We start from the raw sequence: 16,796 nt of genomic DNA on the forward strand, positions 1-16,796 counted from the left end.
GTGATCTTTTAAGCCACCAGACCATATGCTCTATAGAGCTTTATAGGTAATAGCCAGCAGTTTGAATCACACCCAGAAACAAAATAGCAACATCTGTGATTCACAAAATATCAAGGTATGCCCATCATTGCTCACACTGCTGTACTCTGGAAAAGTTGGCTTGTCAGAATGGTCTTCAAGGGCAACCCCATGCAGAGCACATTGCAGTAGACAATGCAGCAGAAATGTTTCCATGCCAATATTCTGAAGTAATAGAATGGTGCTACCTGATTTTTTTTAATATGCATAGATCTATATTCTGATGTTAGAGAAGGATACTATTTAAAATGTTTTGACTCAAATAGCTACTGTGTTATGTGAACCAGCTTTGTTCAGGCACCAAGCATGACCTTGCTCTCTACACTGCTGCAGCACTGGGCTCAGCAGTTTTAATTCTGAACAAAGCTGAATGCACACACTATGCAACATTGGGATTCAAATGGGAGGTATTGTTGCAGAATAAGGTTCTCATGTTTGACCATTTTATTATTATTTTCACCTAATCCCCCCATCAAATACCTCAGTGTCGGTTGGCCCTGGATTGCCTTCTGGATAGAACTGCACTGTGAAAATTGGCTTGTTTTCATGCATAATTCCCTGCAGGATTAAAAGTAAATGATAAAGTTAGTCCTCTTCCTGGGAACAAAAATAATTTTAAAATGCTCTTGTTAGCAAACCCCACATATGGTCAAGGCTAAGTGTTTGATAGTTTAGTTTAGAGGGAGAATTGAATTTATTACATCTTCAAACTGGTCTTAGTCCAGGAAACAGATAAGCAACTCTTGAGTGAACAGCATTTGTAAAATGTATTGAGTTTTGCATAAGTTTTGAATCTGTCATTCATAAAATCCTAACAGAAATATTACCCAATTCTACTTCTATTATAGGAGAATCACCTATGAATATTGGGTCCAGAATCTAAAAAGAAACCCTAGTTTACTAAGAGAAATACTACTAGCTATTTTTCGAAAAAGGCCTCTGAGTTCCAATGAATGCAAGTTGCACTTCTGAATAACTTTCAAAGGAACAGAAATAACTTCATGTTTCTTTTCCCATTTGTTGCTGCAACTTCAGTTTCCATCAAGCACGCTCTATAAAATGCACCAAAGAGTTTTACTAGCTACGGAGGGATCACCACCATGCCTAGAAGCATTTCTCCTCCCTCCCTTTCCCTTTCCAACATACATGCAGATGAATAGGAAGTCATATGCCTAGATACCATTTTGGATTTTTGACTGGTCCCTATAAAAGTATTGCCTTGTATCCTCTATACTGTATAATTCCAATATCAATTTTCCAGTAATTCACCAAAGATAAATATTTTATTGAGAAGAATCTTTAAGAATTCATGGGACTGATAATCCAAGCAATATTGATGCCAGCTTGTTCTTTGATGAGCAGACATCCACCCTGTCTCATCAAATCCTTCAGATTACCCAGAGAAAGAAGTCTTACCTCGTTGGTTTGATCGTTTGCATTCACAAACAAAGGCTTCCAATCTGAAGGGAGAGAGTTGCCATCAATTGCATATCCATGATTCTGAGCAGTAATGAAAGCTTGTCCATTTAAGACATTCACAACTGGCTGATTCTGTCCTCTGAAGAATCAGGGAGAGAAGGAATGGTTTGGTAAGGAAATCACATGTGGGGAGTGAAAGGCAAGGGAAGATGACCACAGTGAATTGATATTCTGCCAAACTTTGATTTGCCATTTCTTAAAAGTTTTCTTCCCTTTGTGAAAGAGCCTGTTTTATTATCTTATTCTCAAGTTGCTTGAGAATTTCTATAAAATTTCTTTTGAGTGCTGTTTTTGAGATTATTTCATTGGAGGAAGTGAAAGAAAATGGGATTACGTAAATCACACTAATTATTCTGAAGCATTCCTGTTTCTCACACTTTTTTGTCTCTGTGTGGGAGTGGTTTGGAATTATTGTTGACTCCTGGTGACTGCCTGGACTAGCCCCTGAAGTTTTCTTGACAAGATTTTCAAAAGTGGTTTGCCCTTGCCTGCTTCCTAGGGCTGAGAGAGAGTGACTGGCCCAAAGTCACCCACTGGCTTTGTGCCTAAGGTGAGTAGAATTAATGACTGGCTAACTTCTAACTTGATGCCTTAATCACTATGCCAAACTGGCTCTCCTACTCAACAGCCTGTTAAAAACTCCTTGGTGACATTTTCCCTTCCAAGAATGAAGCATGGGAAGCCAGGAAAGTTGCATAACCCTATAAAAATGGCTGCTCACTGAGAAACAGGAGAGCACATGATTCTTGTGGTGACTTTGTTAAACAAAGGCCAAGAACATCACACTTCACATCTGAGAACTTTTCCATATTGTCTTTTGAAATAAATTGTTGAAAGGAATTTTCATTTCAATAAATTGAATGAGAAATAGTACTATAGAATAAATATGTGGGAACATTTTTCTGCAGCAAAGCACTACATTTAATCATATTTAAAGGCCAGAAATTCTTCTGTTTGCTACTATGCAGGAAAAATGTTACAGCTAAAATAAAATTATTTCTTCATGTTATATTCTGGTCATTTGGTGTCTTCGCAATCTTTGTTAGTTTTTTTTCCACAAGGCCAACACAATTAACCATGATAACTTTTAAATAAAACAAATTTCAGGGACATAATGGAAACAAACTACACAAGATCCATGAAATGAGCTTCTGAAATCATAGCAACTTCTTCACTAGATGTCTTTTCCATGATTATTTGCTTTTTGGCAGTGAAGGGGCCAATTGTTGCTATGGCTACTGCACTGAATGGGACAAGGGTAACTGCAAATGCTACAGTTACTGATTAAAATAGGTGGAGATTTTTGGCAAATGGGACTTGTCACTAAGTAAAACATATATTATAAAAGAAAAAGTGTTGTTCAAACTCTGCATCTTTTAAGTGCTCCTGGAATCCTTATTTTGCCTCTGTATAGCTATCATATGCTACTAGTTTTGTCCTCCAGCAGGTCTGTCTACTCTACTCTTACCACAAGAGAGAGTTTTGACAGAGAGTTTCAGGGGTTTCTGTCTGGCCATTAACAGATTGTCCTCATTTAATGACCTCTTCCACAGCAACTATCCGAAGCTACAATGGTGTTGAATGAGGAGACTTATGGTGGGTTCTTAGGTTACAGTCATTGCATGATTGCAAGTCAGACACTTGGCAACTGCTGGCAATTATGATAGTTACATCATTCCACAGTCAAATTATCAATGTTTATGACTTTCCCACATGGTTCCCACACGTCAATGGGGAAGCCAGCAGAAAGTCACAAAAAGCATTTAACGACCACATGGGTTTCACCTAACAACTGCAACTGGAAGCACAATCATGTGACATCAAGCTTTACAACTGTCTCGCTTAGCAATGGAATTCACATTCCCGATTACAATTGTTAATTGAGGACTACCTGTAACATAAAAGAATAGCAAGTCTAGGCCAGACACCAGCTTTGGAAGAAACTGCACGTAAGTAGCAAAAGACATGATTCTCATAAGGTACATAAATTGCTTTCTAGTAAACATGGAATACTTTGACTGAGTTTCTCTCAAAAAGATTGGTGCTGGATGATCATTAAAAACACTCCTGTCTCTTGGTTCTTGAACATGTGCACATATATGTCTCATACCTGTTTGCCATGGCCATTTTGTAGGATGTTGCCCCAGCTGCTAATCCAGTAATGAGATTCCCCATACTGGTTCCAAGCAAAGACTCCTGGCGATCATTTTTAAGAACCTAGACAGGAAAGACTGCTATCAAAAATTACTAAAAAGGAGCTTTCACCTGCTGAGATAACAAAAAAAAATTCTTTCTGGTTATAGGCAGTATTTTAAATTGATTTCTAAACAATTCCCTTTTTAAAATGATATTGCCAGCTTCTTCCCTGACAGTAATTTGCACATATTTAATAACTATGGAAAGGGAAATTGCATCAGGGCACCTTTTTTAGTTCAAAGAGAGGCAGAAAATCTGCCTCAAAGAAGGCTAGTGTTTCATGCATTTTCATGTAGCGGTCTCGTAGAGGCAGCAAAGCAAACAATCCTAATTTCAAGAGGGCTAGTTCTTATGTCCCCCACCACCACCACTATTGAAGTAGGATGTGAGAACTTGACATTTAAAAGAATGCATAGATTGTGAGATTATAAGCGATTGCAGTGTAGTATCAGTTAATATACTGTTTAGCAACCATTCATTTTGTAGTTTGTATTGTTTTACCATATTAGTGCTACATATTACAATCACTCTGCTTTCATGTACATTTCAGTTGTTTAGAATTTTGTTTGCTTCTTTGGTCTGTTGAATTCAAGGAAAATACATTTTTGAAGAAATCATTTGCTGTTCATTTGGTTCCAATTTTTTTGTGATTCAGTGGACATCAGTTTACCAGAACTGTCAGTATAGTAACTGCTGTTTTGTCTTTTTCTACACTCCTGTTTATGTTATCAGTATTAGCAACCTTGCCTTCTCTTAACCTCTTTTTATCTTATCTTTCAGCCTCTTTTTCCGTTGCTTTTGATTTTTTCCAAATATTTTCCAAAATACTCAAGATTAGCTCAATTATTAGTGCTTCCAAGTACTTGTTCTTCTTGTGATATAAGGTATTCTCAGTAATTTTCTCCAACATCACAAAGCATTCATTCTTCTGTGATCATCCTTTCTGATGATCTGGTTTTCATAATCATATGTTAAAATCATAGCCTCGGCAATACAATTTTTGTTATTGTGCTTTCTGGACACTTGAGTATTCTATTTATTACTTGGACTATTTATCCAAGTAATAGAAGTTCATTTCTTCTTGTATATATTTCAATTGTTCAGAATGCTATTTGGTGATTTAATATTCCCTGTGAAATTAGGAAGATAAAGTCTATTATTATTCCACCTTCTTCTCTATCTACTTCTACTGGGTTGGCATTGCTTGCTGACATAATGTAATCTTCCAGATTGTTACAGATATGTTTAGCAGCATTCTAGCTTCTGTATTGTATTCTTTCCCCTTCAACAAAAAAATCCTTATCTTCCTCACAACCAGCCACTGAGGTGTACACCAGCATATCTGAGATCACTGGTATTTTTCCCAGTAACATTAGCTGCACTTTCTATTTCTTCTAGTTTATACTTCTTATGATATAGTCTGCATATAAATTAAATAAACATGCTGACAGCATGCAACCTTTAATATTCCTTTCAACATTTTGAATCATTTGCTCCTTTCTAACTATTACTTCCTAATCATCATACAAATTCTTCAGTTGGCAAGAGAAATAGATTGTATGCTCATTTTTTGAAGAGTTACTGCCAATTTGTTGTAGTCTATACAATAAAAAAACTGAATAATCAGTAAAACAAAAACAGGTACCGGTATTTAGTTTTTTTTAATACCCCTTGTCTTTTCTATTATTCCTTGGATATTACCAATGTATTGTAATCATTTTCATATTCCTTTCCTTTTCCTAACATACAGTAGTAACACGTTTTCTCTAAAAATAAAACAATAAAACAAAAAATATCTTCTTCCCATATCTCATCTCATACTGTATCTATAAACAATTTTAAGCCTCATCATTCAAACTTAATCAAGAAAAAATTCCATTAAGATCTATCAGAAAAAACAGATTGAAAATTTTGATCTTTAATCCCTTCAAATATTGTCCCACAATTTAATTTCTTATTTTCTTTTCAGAAACTCCTTCACAAGTTTAACCATTTCCTTCAATTTTTAAGAAGGAACAAGCATACTACTTTCTCTAAAACACAGAGAAATGTCTTCTACTCACATCTTATCTATAACCAAATATTTAAAGCCTCAATCCTGGTCAAGAAAAACTCATTAAAAGCTGCTAGACAAAGCATATATTTTAACCTTATTCAATTAAGCCAATTTTATATTCCCTATTTCTGCTTTAAAAATCATTTTAAAATGTTTATTCCTTTTAAGTATTGTCTCAAAAGCTGATTTATTTTCATTTTCTCTTGATCTTTTCTCAGAAATTCTTTCATTACACATCTCCTTTGTAAGTCCAAGATAAGTTGTCCAGGTCATTCTTCTGAGTTTAACTCTACATATCCAAGTCAACTCTTATAATTTATTTGTGTATCCCTTTTAGCTATTAAAACATCAGCCGGTTTCATTTGTAAATCCTGTGTAACATCTTTGTCCGTATCATTACTGTAGACTGTCATTTTTAAATCCCTATCCAAAACAGACTGATTCTCAGTTGTATTCTACCTCCTTTTTAAAACCCATTTCTATAGTAGTGCACAATCTTGAGAGAAAGTTCTGAGCATATTATTGCCAGATATTCTTGAATTCTTCCAGAGTTAAACTTTTCTCCATTTTGTATCAGTGAGTTTGTTCTCCTCTAATTATAATCTTCAGTTTTTTTCTGGGTGCCTCTAATGACTTGTCTTCATGTCTCCTTTTATAGTGTTTTGCTCTAATCCACCACTTTCTTCATCTTTATTTCAAGGGTAGTGTTTTAATGAAATGCAAATAAAGAAACAAACCATGGGTAATGTAAGTCAACAGCATCATAACAAAAACATTGATTCCAATATACATTCTTTACCTTCCTGACATTTTCAATTAGTTCTGGTGCTTGGGTTGGATCACCAGGGCCTCCAGAAATGAAAAGTCCATCATAGTCCATTGAGGTAAAATCATGATTCCAAGGCACTAAATGAACTTCAGCACCTCTCTGACAACAAAAGAGGATGGACAGCATCAAAGGCTGTTAGGCAATTAACTAGATTATGTGTGATGCAACTAATAGGATAATGAGTCTGAATATGAGAAAAATCCATTTTAATACAGCCCGCTTAGATTTGGCTGGTTGCAAGCAAATGGGAAAAAAAGAGAGTTTTCTCTCTCTATTCTTAATCACTGTGGTTGTCTCTGAAAATGAAGTATAAATAATTGAATGTCATATTCACCTTTAGAGGTAACCACAGTATTAAATAGTATCCCACTACTAGAGCATTTCTCCATAAAGACTTCTTGATTAACTATATACTAGAGGTAAAGGTTAAATATATATAAAGAGGTAGTTCTTCTTTAATATGGGTTTAATATATATATTTAATTGTTCTCAAATAAAGGGAGTCCTCATTTAGCAACCACTATTGGGACTAGCAATTCAGTCATTAGATGAAGCAGTAGCTAAGTGAAACTGCGAGGGTGCTCACGATTTTACTCGTTTTCCTTTGCTTTGCAGGCCTGAAAAGGTCATCCATAAGAGGATTGGCATCAAAGTTGGTTGTGAAACCAAAGATTGGCTTCATCACCATTGTAACTGCAAACAGTCACTGTCTAAGGTAGTCGCTGAACAAGGTCTAGTTGTAATGTATTTAAAATAAAGTCTTTAAAATAAATATTAATCTCGCAAGGTTGTTTTCAGGATAAAATAAAGTGAAAACACATATAAATATGAACCCCTCATATAAGTGGAGCACATCTCTGTAATGGTTGCAGTTGTTGGCTTTCTCAGTATGGTCGCCCATCATGAGAAGACCCCTTCTCTTCTCCATTAATGTGTCCATATGCACATACAAATACACACACATTCAAACATCAGTAGATTTTATCAACTCCAATAAGATTTTAATATGTCAATGTCAGCATTTCAGCATTTCAAATACTGTTTGAGAAATTAGCAAACCGAGCTTTCCAGTTAGTCCTGAACAAAGTAATAAACCCAGAGATACATAAAAAGGAGTCAATATTTTTTTAAGAAATATGTTGATTTACCTTTACTAGCAAACGAATAGCATTGTGCTTCAATCCACAATCCACAGCTACAATTTTGATTGGATTTCCTTTGCCATATATTCTGACCTCCTTCACATATGTTAGGAAAAAGAAAAACATTATTGTATGCTTATTTGTTAACTAGATATATGCATCAGGTGCAGATAACTCACACCAAATACAACTCTTTTTTAATTGTTGTTTAATTGTTTAAACTGGTTTCTTATGCCACCCAGAGTCACATTTATGAGATGGGTAGCTACTGGTATATAAATCAGATGAACAAATAAAGAAGTTAGGACAGAGTCAACATTAATTCAAAGTGTTTGATTAATTTTGCTTTATCTGAATTACACCTGAATTTATCTGGGGGTTTTAATTGACAATCAGTACTCTCTGAAAATCATCGTCTTCTGCAATGTAACTTATATATTCTGGTTCTCTTCTATTAAGAGGCTTACGGCATGCCATAGAGAATCCCCAACAAAGAAGCCTTAATTCAAAGATTGGAAGAATGAAGGCTTCCTCAGCCTGAGGAAGGTTGCCCCATTGTATACCTTGGGATGTAGCTCATGCTACAAACATATTGAGAGGTCCTTTATACATACAGGTATAGATAGAGGTATAAATTAATCTCTTCCTTTAGTTGAATTGGACTCTCAGAAACAATACTGTAATGACTTGCTATTGTCTTCTTCTAGGGTTCACATCTGTATGGTTCCAATTAGTATCATCCCTGTAGTCTATTTGGCACAAAAGGGAGAATGAGATAAAGGAATAGAAGCAGTAATAGTATTAGTAGTAGCAGAAGCTACTGTGAGAAGCAGAAGTAATTTTCCCAGCATCCATTTCAATCTTTTTTTCATTTCATTACCTACTGAAATGCCCCAAAGATCTATGCAATTACAGAGGAAGGTAGCACTGAGAATGTCATATTTTAATATTTTAAACTGCTATCTTATCTTTTTAGCATGAATAATGAAAGTAGAGTTCTATTGGTTGAGAATGACGAGCCATCTACTCCAGATTTGTCTTCACTGGAATAGCTATGCAGATCTACTTCATGTGTAGAGAGGCTCCCCTATCTTCTACTATAAATCCTTTCCAGATATTCAAACATACCATTTTTAAATTTAATTTAATTTATGTGAATTATCACTTCCTCAATCCAGAGCAGTTTAAGAGAATAAAAAGCACAGTACACACAATATTTAGCTACCATAACTAAAATACTGTGTATTCCTCCTTTACATTTTTTCCTTAGCAACAACCCACCCACTTTATACTCGGTTAGAACTTTTCTTGGCTCCAGTCAAAGTAGCTGTCTTTGCTACAAATAATAGGGTATGTAATTCAAGATATCTGGTGGGCACAAGGCTACAGAAGAGCCATCTATCTCTTTTTACACATCTATGGCCATCATTTCATCACATCTTATATAGGAGATCTTCATGGAAATTATGTAATGTGTAAAAAATACCAAAAAAATCCTTTTGAAAATCTTTTCTGAATCTACTGCCAATGTTAATTTCACTGAGTGGCTGTCTTCTAATATTAGGAGTAAAGTAAAAAGGAATTCATTCTATCCTATTCTATCTTTTCATTCATGTTTTAATAATCTTCTAATCATGATTGATGTAATTATAAACAGCATTCTGCTTTTTCAGGAACTTTGTGCAAAATTATCATCATCTGCTCAATGTTCACTTTTACTGCCTCCACATTGATATAGATCAATTGACAAGTTATTGGTAGTTCTTAAAGCTGGCTATATTTTGTTTCTGTTCCAGCAATAAGCAAGTCAGCATTCCTCATCCTCATCAAATCCATTGGACCTAAGACAACTGTGATTTTAAGTGCACATTTTTCCAAAGTCCATGTCTGATCTACTGCTGAGCAAACTATTTTTATCTTTTTAATAACCACCTTTTAATCAGGCTCTTTTGGCACATCGATATTTCACAGCTGGAAGGCTTCATGAAAAGATGATAATCTCCTAACCGAATCATTTCACAGGTGAATTACCACTATTCTGGAGGAAAATAGAAGCTTCTCAGAGGAAAAGAAAGAAGCAGACCTAAAGAGAACATGTGAACTAGTAAAGTGAAGTCCTCTCTGCAATTTAAATTTTGGGCCTCATCCAGAACTCTATTGCACTATACAATACTGAGCTTCCCAGTCCCCTCAATCTCCAATGTATCTGGAATGCCAAAGCTACATGCCAGAGGAGGTCTCAATGATTCCCAGACAACAGCTATAGACTCATACCTTTATGGTTCCTATTATGAGGAAAGAAGAGGTCTTATTGTGACAGTTCTGACATAATTTACATTTACATCTTTGGCTGAAATCTCTAGTTCCTTGATATGCAGAAATGGCGCAAATGAACTTGCACCAGTAATGTCATGAACCTCCAAGAGATGGATTTAATATAACTTCAAAAAGATACCATACAACATTCCTTTTTTCAAATGTTACTTAGTAAGGGACAACTACTGCCTGATGCAAAGAAACAGAAAGAACTAAGATTTATCATTCCTGGTCTGTTCACACTGTTTGAGGTAAAACTTTCAATCTTTCTATACGAGTAACCAGATTAAAAGGGGGGAAAAAAGACACAGGCAAGCCTCTATCACGTCTAACCTGACCTTCATTCATACTCTGTGGAAATAACCTCAGACCTTTGAAATGTCAAGGAAATTATTAAATTTACTGTAGTCCCCAGACTTTGAAAATGCAGAAAAAGAAATAAGGAAAATTAAATAATTTGTTGCAGTTTCAATATATTCTGACAAGAGTTGCCTATTGCCTCTTTAAAAATATTATCAGACTATTCTAACCTATTATTGATAATAAAAAATCATAAATGTTATCATAAATTGATTTATGTGAAAACCATTTTTTGATTGAGAAGGTGCTGGGCTCGGCGGCCTTATAATTCTAAATTATAAATATAAACAAACAAATAAAGATCATTGTGTGCTATAATTGAAGAGCTTGGTTAATTGTCAGCTTTATTTGTGATTCTACTTTATAACTCTATAAAATAAAGTTATAAAGATAATGGGATCACAGGAATTCTGTTCATCTCACATCTACATCTGCTATTTTCAGTATCTTTTTGGCACTTATTCTTTGTACTGGCACAGATTATCAACAGCATCCACTTTTGGTGATAAGTGATTCTGTGAATTAGTTAAAACTGGAACATATTTTTAGATCTCAAATAATCTTCTTTACCTTTTATACCCTTTAAGTGTTTTTTTTTAAAAGATACCAAATAGAATACTCATTTACCTGGTAAAAGAAATCAATTCTACATATAGTTGTGAAAATAATCCAGCTAGCCATTTGGCAAAACATTAAATTTATTCCCTCAGCTGTATGTCCTACTGGATGAACTGAGCTTCTTTTCTGTCCAATATTCTATCCAATACTCATTCCAACATACTCATCTCTGGGTGCAATAGTCTTAAGGTTAAAAACGAGTATGAGGAGATCTCAAGTTCTTCAGGAGAATGGAAACAGGAGGAAGAGCCTTAGTATTAAAAATTATATGAACAGGGACATTTCAGGTTCAATATAAACCTATAACTGAAGACAGGTTGAATGTTCTTGAATGGGGTTTTTATCATGCTAGTAAAGTTATGCTTAAAATCTTACAAGCTAGACTCCAGCAGTATGTGGATCGAGAACTACCAGAAGTACAGGCAGGATTTCGAAGAGGCAGAGGAACTAGAGATCAAATTGCCAACATACGCTGGATCATGGAGAAAGCTAGGGAGTTCCAGAAAAGCATCTACTTCTGCTTCATTGACTATGCTAAATCCTTTGATTGTGTGGATCACAACAAATTGTGGCAAGTTCTTAAAGAGATGGGAGTACCAGACCATCTTATTTGTCTCTTGAGAAATCTATATGTGGGTCAAGAAGCAACAGTGAGAACTGGACACGGAACCACTGATTGGTTCAAAATTGGGAAAGGGGTCCGGCAAGGCTGTATACTGTCGCCCTGCCTGTTTAACTTATATGCAGAGCACATCATGAGAAAGGCAGGGCTAGATGAATCAAAAGTTGGAATTAAGATTACCGGGAGAAATATCAACAACCTAAGATATGCAGATGATACCACTCTAATGGCAGAAAGTGAAGAGGAACTAAAGAGCCTCTTGATGCGGGTGAAGAAGGAAAGTGCAAAAGTTGGCTTGAAACTCAATATTAATAAAACCAAAATCATGGCATCCGGCCCTCTCAATTCCTGGCAAATAGATGGGGAAGAAATGGAGGTAGTGACAGATTTTATTTTTCTGGGCTCCAAGATCACCTCAGATGGGGACTGCAGCCAAGAAATTAAAATACGCTTGCTCCTGGGGAGGAAAGCTATGGCAAATCTAGACAGCATACTAAAAAGCAGATACATCACCCTGCCAACAAAAGTGCGTATAGTCAAGGCCATGGTTTTCCCAGTTGCAATGTATAGATGTGAAAGTTGGACCATAAGAAAGGCTGAGCGACAAAGAATTGAGGCCTTTGAACTATGGTGCTGGAGAAGACTCCTGCGAGTCCCTTGGACTGCAAGGCGTTCAAACCAGTCAGTCCTAGAAGAGATCAACCCCGACTGCTCTTTAGAAGGCCAGATCCTGAAGTTGAAACTGAAATACTTTGGCCACCTAATGAGAAGGAAGGACTCACTGGAGAAGGGCCTAATGCTGGGAAAGATCGAGGGCAATAGAAGAAGGGGATGACAGAGAATGAGGTGGCTGGATGGAGTCACTGAAGCAGTAGGCATGAACTTAAATGGACTCCAGAAGATGGTAGAGGACAGGAAGACCTGGAGGAATGTTATCCATGGGGTCGCGATGGGTCGGACACGACTTCGCAATTAACAACAACAACAACATATATATTACCTAGCCTTAAGCCTTGACGATGTTGGAAGTTTCTGACGAAAGCTCAGTATTTATTAAAACTTTTCTAGTTTGAATTTTCCTGGTGGTCGTGATTGATTTATCATATGACATATATATATATATATATATATATATATATATATATATATATATATATATATATATATATATATATATATATATATATATATATATATATATATATATATATATATATATATATATATATATATATATTCAGAAAAGTTGGGGGCTAATTTAATTTCTGTCATGATAATGCAAAACGTATCACACAGTTACAGCATACTGTTCACTTATATGAAGGATTTTGCTGCACAGGTCATACTGAATTGAAAGGAACAGGATTTGTTTTAATTCAGGAAAATTAACTGAAAAATTACCAATTTGGGATCGGAATTCTAATTAATTTATGGTAATTTCATTGGGAAAATAAATAGCTTGTGTTCTGGAAAAAAATCAACAATTATTTCAGATTTTGGATCTATACCTATAAATTTGTATTTTGCCACTCTTTCCCTTCTGAAAAATGTTCATCTCATTACGCTTGGCAGGACAGACCTTGGCAATAAGCCTCCCTTTTGCCATGTTGCCTTTTTCTAAGCTAACATAATGGGGAATAGTTCACACAAAATTGCAATTAGTAGTAATAGTCCTAGGACAAGGCAATCCTGTATATAAATTATTGCAATAAATAAACAAACAAAATTGTGTTGCTTTTTCTAGTGATTTTGGAAGGTTTTGTTAAGTCCATACTTTTATGCAAACAGAATTAATATTTGTAATTCCAAAACTAATATAACAACATTATATTTTAGTTTTTGGCATATTTCATTACTTCAAAATCCACACAAAATTGTTTATTTACTAAATATTTCAGCATATATATTCCTTTACCATGCTAGATCAGTCTTCTAAGCAGGTGCATGAATAGACATAACTAAATCATATCCTGCCTAAATTCATGCTTAAGGCTGATTTTCCTTAGGATCATGCTTGCTTGCATGGTTATTTATTTATTTCAGTTTATATGGCAGCCCACTCAAAACCACAACTCTGAGTGACTAATAACAATTAAAAATACCATAAATAATAACTTAACAATAAACACATAATTGGCAGCTGAGATAAAACAAATAAAACCATCAGATCAGCATCCACATAACCATTTCCTAAACATAAGCTACTTAGCTTATGTTAAACAGTTACTATAGAAACATCTGGAAAACCCTTATGAGGACATCAAAGATGTCGATTGATCCATTTGAATTTCCCTTTGCCCTATAAATTCTCTCATTTAGTTACTCTTGCACTGTCTTCAATGGTTGCGCAATTCAAGGGAGTCCAGAGTAATTGTCTTCAGAAGTGAAAGTGTTAGTAAAGTTTCATTTTATTTTTAAAAACAGTCTATTTTTTAAAGTAGAAGTTTTGGCTCTTTTCACTGTAATAAATGTAATCAAATGGAAATTGGGGTTGATTTAATCTTTCTCTCTAACTTGGAAGTAATATTATACATGTGATTGTAAGCATGATTGTCAAGTACATTTTGGAGAGGCTTGGGAAAATGAGCCATTCTAGATTTATAGCATATAAAAACATGGGTATGGCATTCAGTAAGACATCCAATTTGAAGCAGGACATGAATAAAATCTCTCATATTTCTTTTCAAACAAAACAGTGAATAAATAAAACAGAGAATGGTTCATCACAACAAAGACAAAAGCCTCAGATTCAAAAGGTTTTCCCCCCCAACAGTTTTATAATTGTGCAATAATATCAGAAAAAGTTCTCTGTGACATCTTCCCTTCATAGCCAAGTTATCAAGAAACTTGAAGAAATTCTCCCCCACTTCTGGGATGAAGATCATTCATTTCAGAGGAAACAAAGATCACAAACTGATAATGAGACCCTATGGCCTGGCCTTCTTTCCAAATTCGGCCTGTTCTAATCACATAATAATGAGGCCTCATGATGGTACTTGGCTCATCCCAAACAATATACACAGCTTTCAAAATTCTCATCATCATGGTAATCAAACTGAGTAGGACAACAGAAGGAACTGCTGTACTTCTACAATGTCTCGAGTGAGAATGGAATCTTTACCTTTGTTGATACTTCGGCAATTAAGTTTTTCTTGTTTGGATCCAAAAATTCCACAGGCTGACCCTCAAATTCAATCTTTCCAAGAATAGTTCCCTGTTTACGGTAGTTAAAAAAATATTGTTATCAGATATCTAGGGACAAAGGACATTTTCATACCACTATCTTTCTACTTCCCAAACTTGCCAAATCAATTCTGTGATGACTCTACATTTCAAAGAAAACATCACCTTTGTCCCAGCCTCACATAAATCACAGAAAAGCCAGAAAAAAATTCTCAAAATCATCCAACATAAAGTAATTGCAATAATCCAAAGCTGGTTCCAAGTCAGCACTAAGCACTTATGTGAAGCACCCAAAATCTATTAAAAGTCAAAATAGTTACTAAATCTTTCTATATATTCTAAAAAAAGTTAGACAACTAAAATAAGGAGCGGAAATAATCTGTCACAGACAACACCATTCCGATTGAATTATCTCAAAATCCCAAATTCTTCAGATTTTGGGGAGGAAAGTTGGGGGAGAGACCTATGGGGCTTAATGCCATCATGACCTGATTTAATATAATTCCTGTGCCCCTTTCTTGAGAAGAAAAAATGTATTTGCCTTGAATTCTGTCCAAAAGCCCATTTATATCTAGTTTTTAAAAAACTAAAAGGATCAAGAAACAGAAAAAAACAATTCTGTTTTACAAGGTATAATGGATGTAGGTGAAAGAGTTCAATTCAGCTTAAACTAAGCAAGAACCACTTTGGATTTTAATGTTAAAAGTCCTAGGTATGGTTTACTTCATATTTAAAGGAGGTTTATGATTGTTATTTTCACATGCTAAATTATTTCAGTTTAACCTTTTGAAGCATTTTTTTTATCCTGGCAATTTCAGTTTTCAAGGAAAAAGCAATTTGACAATTTAGCTCAGGAAAAGTATCAATAGAAAGAAAATATTTTTTATTTTGCTTTTTACTTTAATATCCACTTAGGGAAGATTATGATTAAATCAAAGGTTTGGGAGCTATTTTATAGTTTTTATTTATCCAAAAATAATTTGGAAAGTTTTGTTATAACAGCCCTCTACAGGGATTTTTCAATAACCTGGTTTTGTCTACCTTGTCTCGAATTATTTTAGAAAGCATCCTGGTGTCAATCCCATAAAGAGCTGGTATCTGAGGAAAAAAAGCAAATGCTAGCATATTAAAAATTAAAAATAGAAACTTCTGTAATTCCATCTGATTATGGAAATTAATTCATTTATTATAAATATAATATAAATATAACACAAATAAAATTTCTACATATCATACTAAACTACCCAATCAGTGCTATATCTTGAATATTTTAAGCCCATTAATATTCAGTGAAAGCTGCTATCAAAAATGGACTTTCATTTTCAGTCATGGTAAAGAAACAACCCATCAACTTAGAAATATTTAGGATATGAACCCGCATGATGACTAATACATCAACAATGTCATAAAAACTAGACTTGAAACTGGCACAGATTTATCTCAATCCTCTATAGTTTTACTTTCATCTACTGTACAAACCAGTCAAAATAACATAACATCAACATGATCAGAAACACAAGAGAAGCTAGGTAGGTTTTTGACCTGCCAGTATTGCTGTTAAAAGAATCCTGGGAAATATATTTCTTAGGGAAGGTAGGGTTTAAAGCAGGGGTGTCAAACTGCAGGCTCACGGACCAGATGCATCATAGCAAAACCGCACCCACCCCATTGCCGACAATGGCAAAAAAGTCGCAATACATCACGACACATCACGTGACGTTGCGAGTTTGACACCCCTAGTTTAAAGAGAAGTATATTTTATAAAATTAAGTTTAACTGATAACACATAATTTCCATAATTTCTCTCAAAGATTCTGGACTCAGAACCAGGAAAGATGTTGTAATGTCAAGCTATTTTCTTCCCCACTACTGTAGAGAGAAAGAGAAGGATAAAAACTCTGCAAAAGTCTGCTAAAG

General features: G+C 34.9%; 1 protein-coding gene across 1 annotated transcript in view; it reads right to left on the reverse strand.

The window, feature by feature from the left end:
- The window catches only part of CPS1 (carbamoyl-phosphate synthase 1), a 158,637-nt gene that overhangs the window by 117,525 nt on the left and 24,316 nt on the right, over positions 1-16,796 (reverse strand). Inside the window, exons 5-11 of the mRNA XM_015831044.2 lie at positions 15,921-15,977; positions 14,818-14,910; positions 7,787-7,876; positions 6,609-6,737; positions 3,668-3,774; positions 1,495-1,636; positions 559-636 (exon numbers count right to left, since the gene is read on the reverse strand). Of these exons, the coding sequence (XP_015686530.2) occupies positions 559-636; positions 1,495-1,636; positions 3,668-3,774; positions 6,609-6,737; positions 7,787-7,876; positions 14,818-14,910; positions 15,921-15,977 (696 nt within the window). The remainder of the gene's footprint in view (positions 1-558; positions 637-1,494; positions 1,637-3,667; positions 3,775-6,608; positions 6,738-7,786; positions 7,877-14,817; positions 14,911-15,920; positions 15,978-16,796) is intronic.

The sequence above is a fragment of the Protobothrops mucrosquamatus genome, unplaced genomic scaffold, assembly GCF_001527695.2.
Source record: "Protobothrops mucrosquamatus isolate PMUCROS unplaced genomic scaffold, P.Mucros_1.0 scaffold_253, whole genome shotgun sequence".
NCBI lineage: Eukaryota > Metazoa > Chordata > Lepidosauria > Squamata > Viperidae > Protobothrops > Protobothrops mucrosquamatus.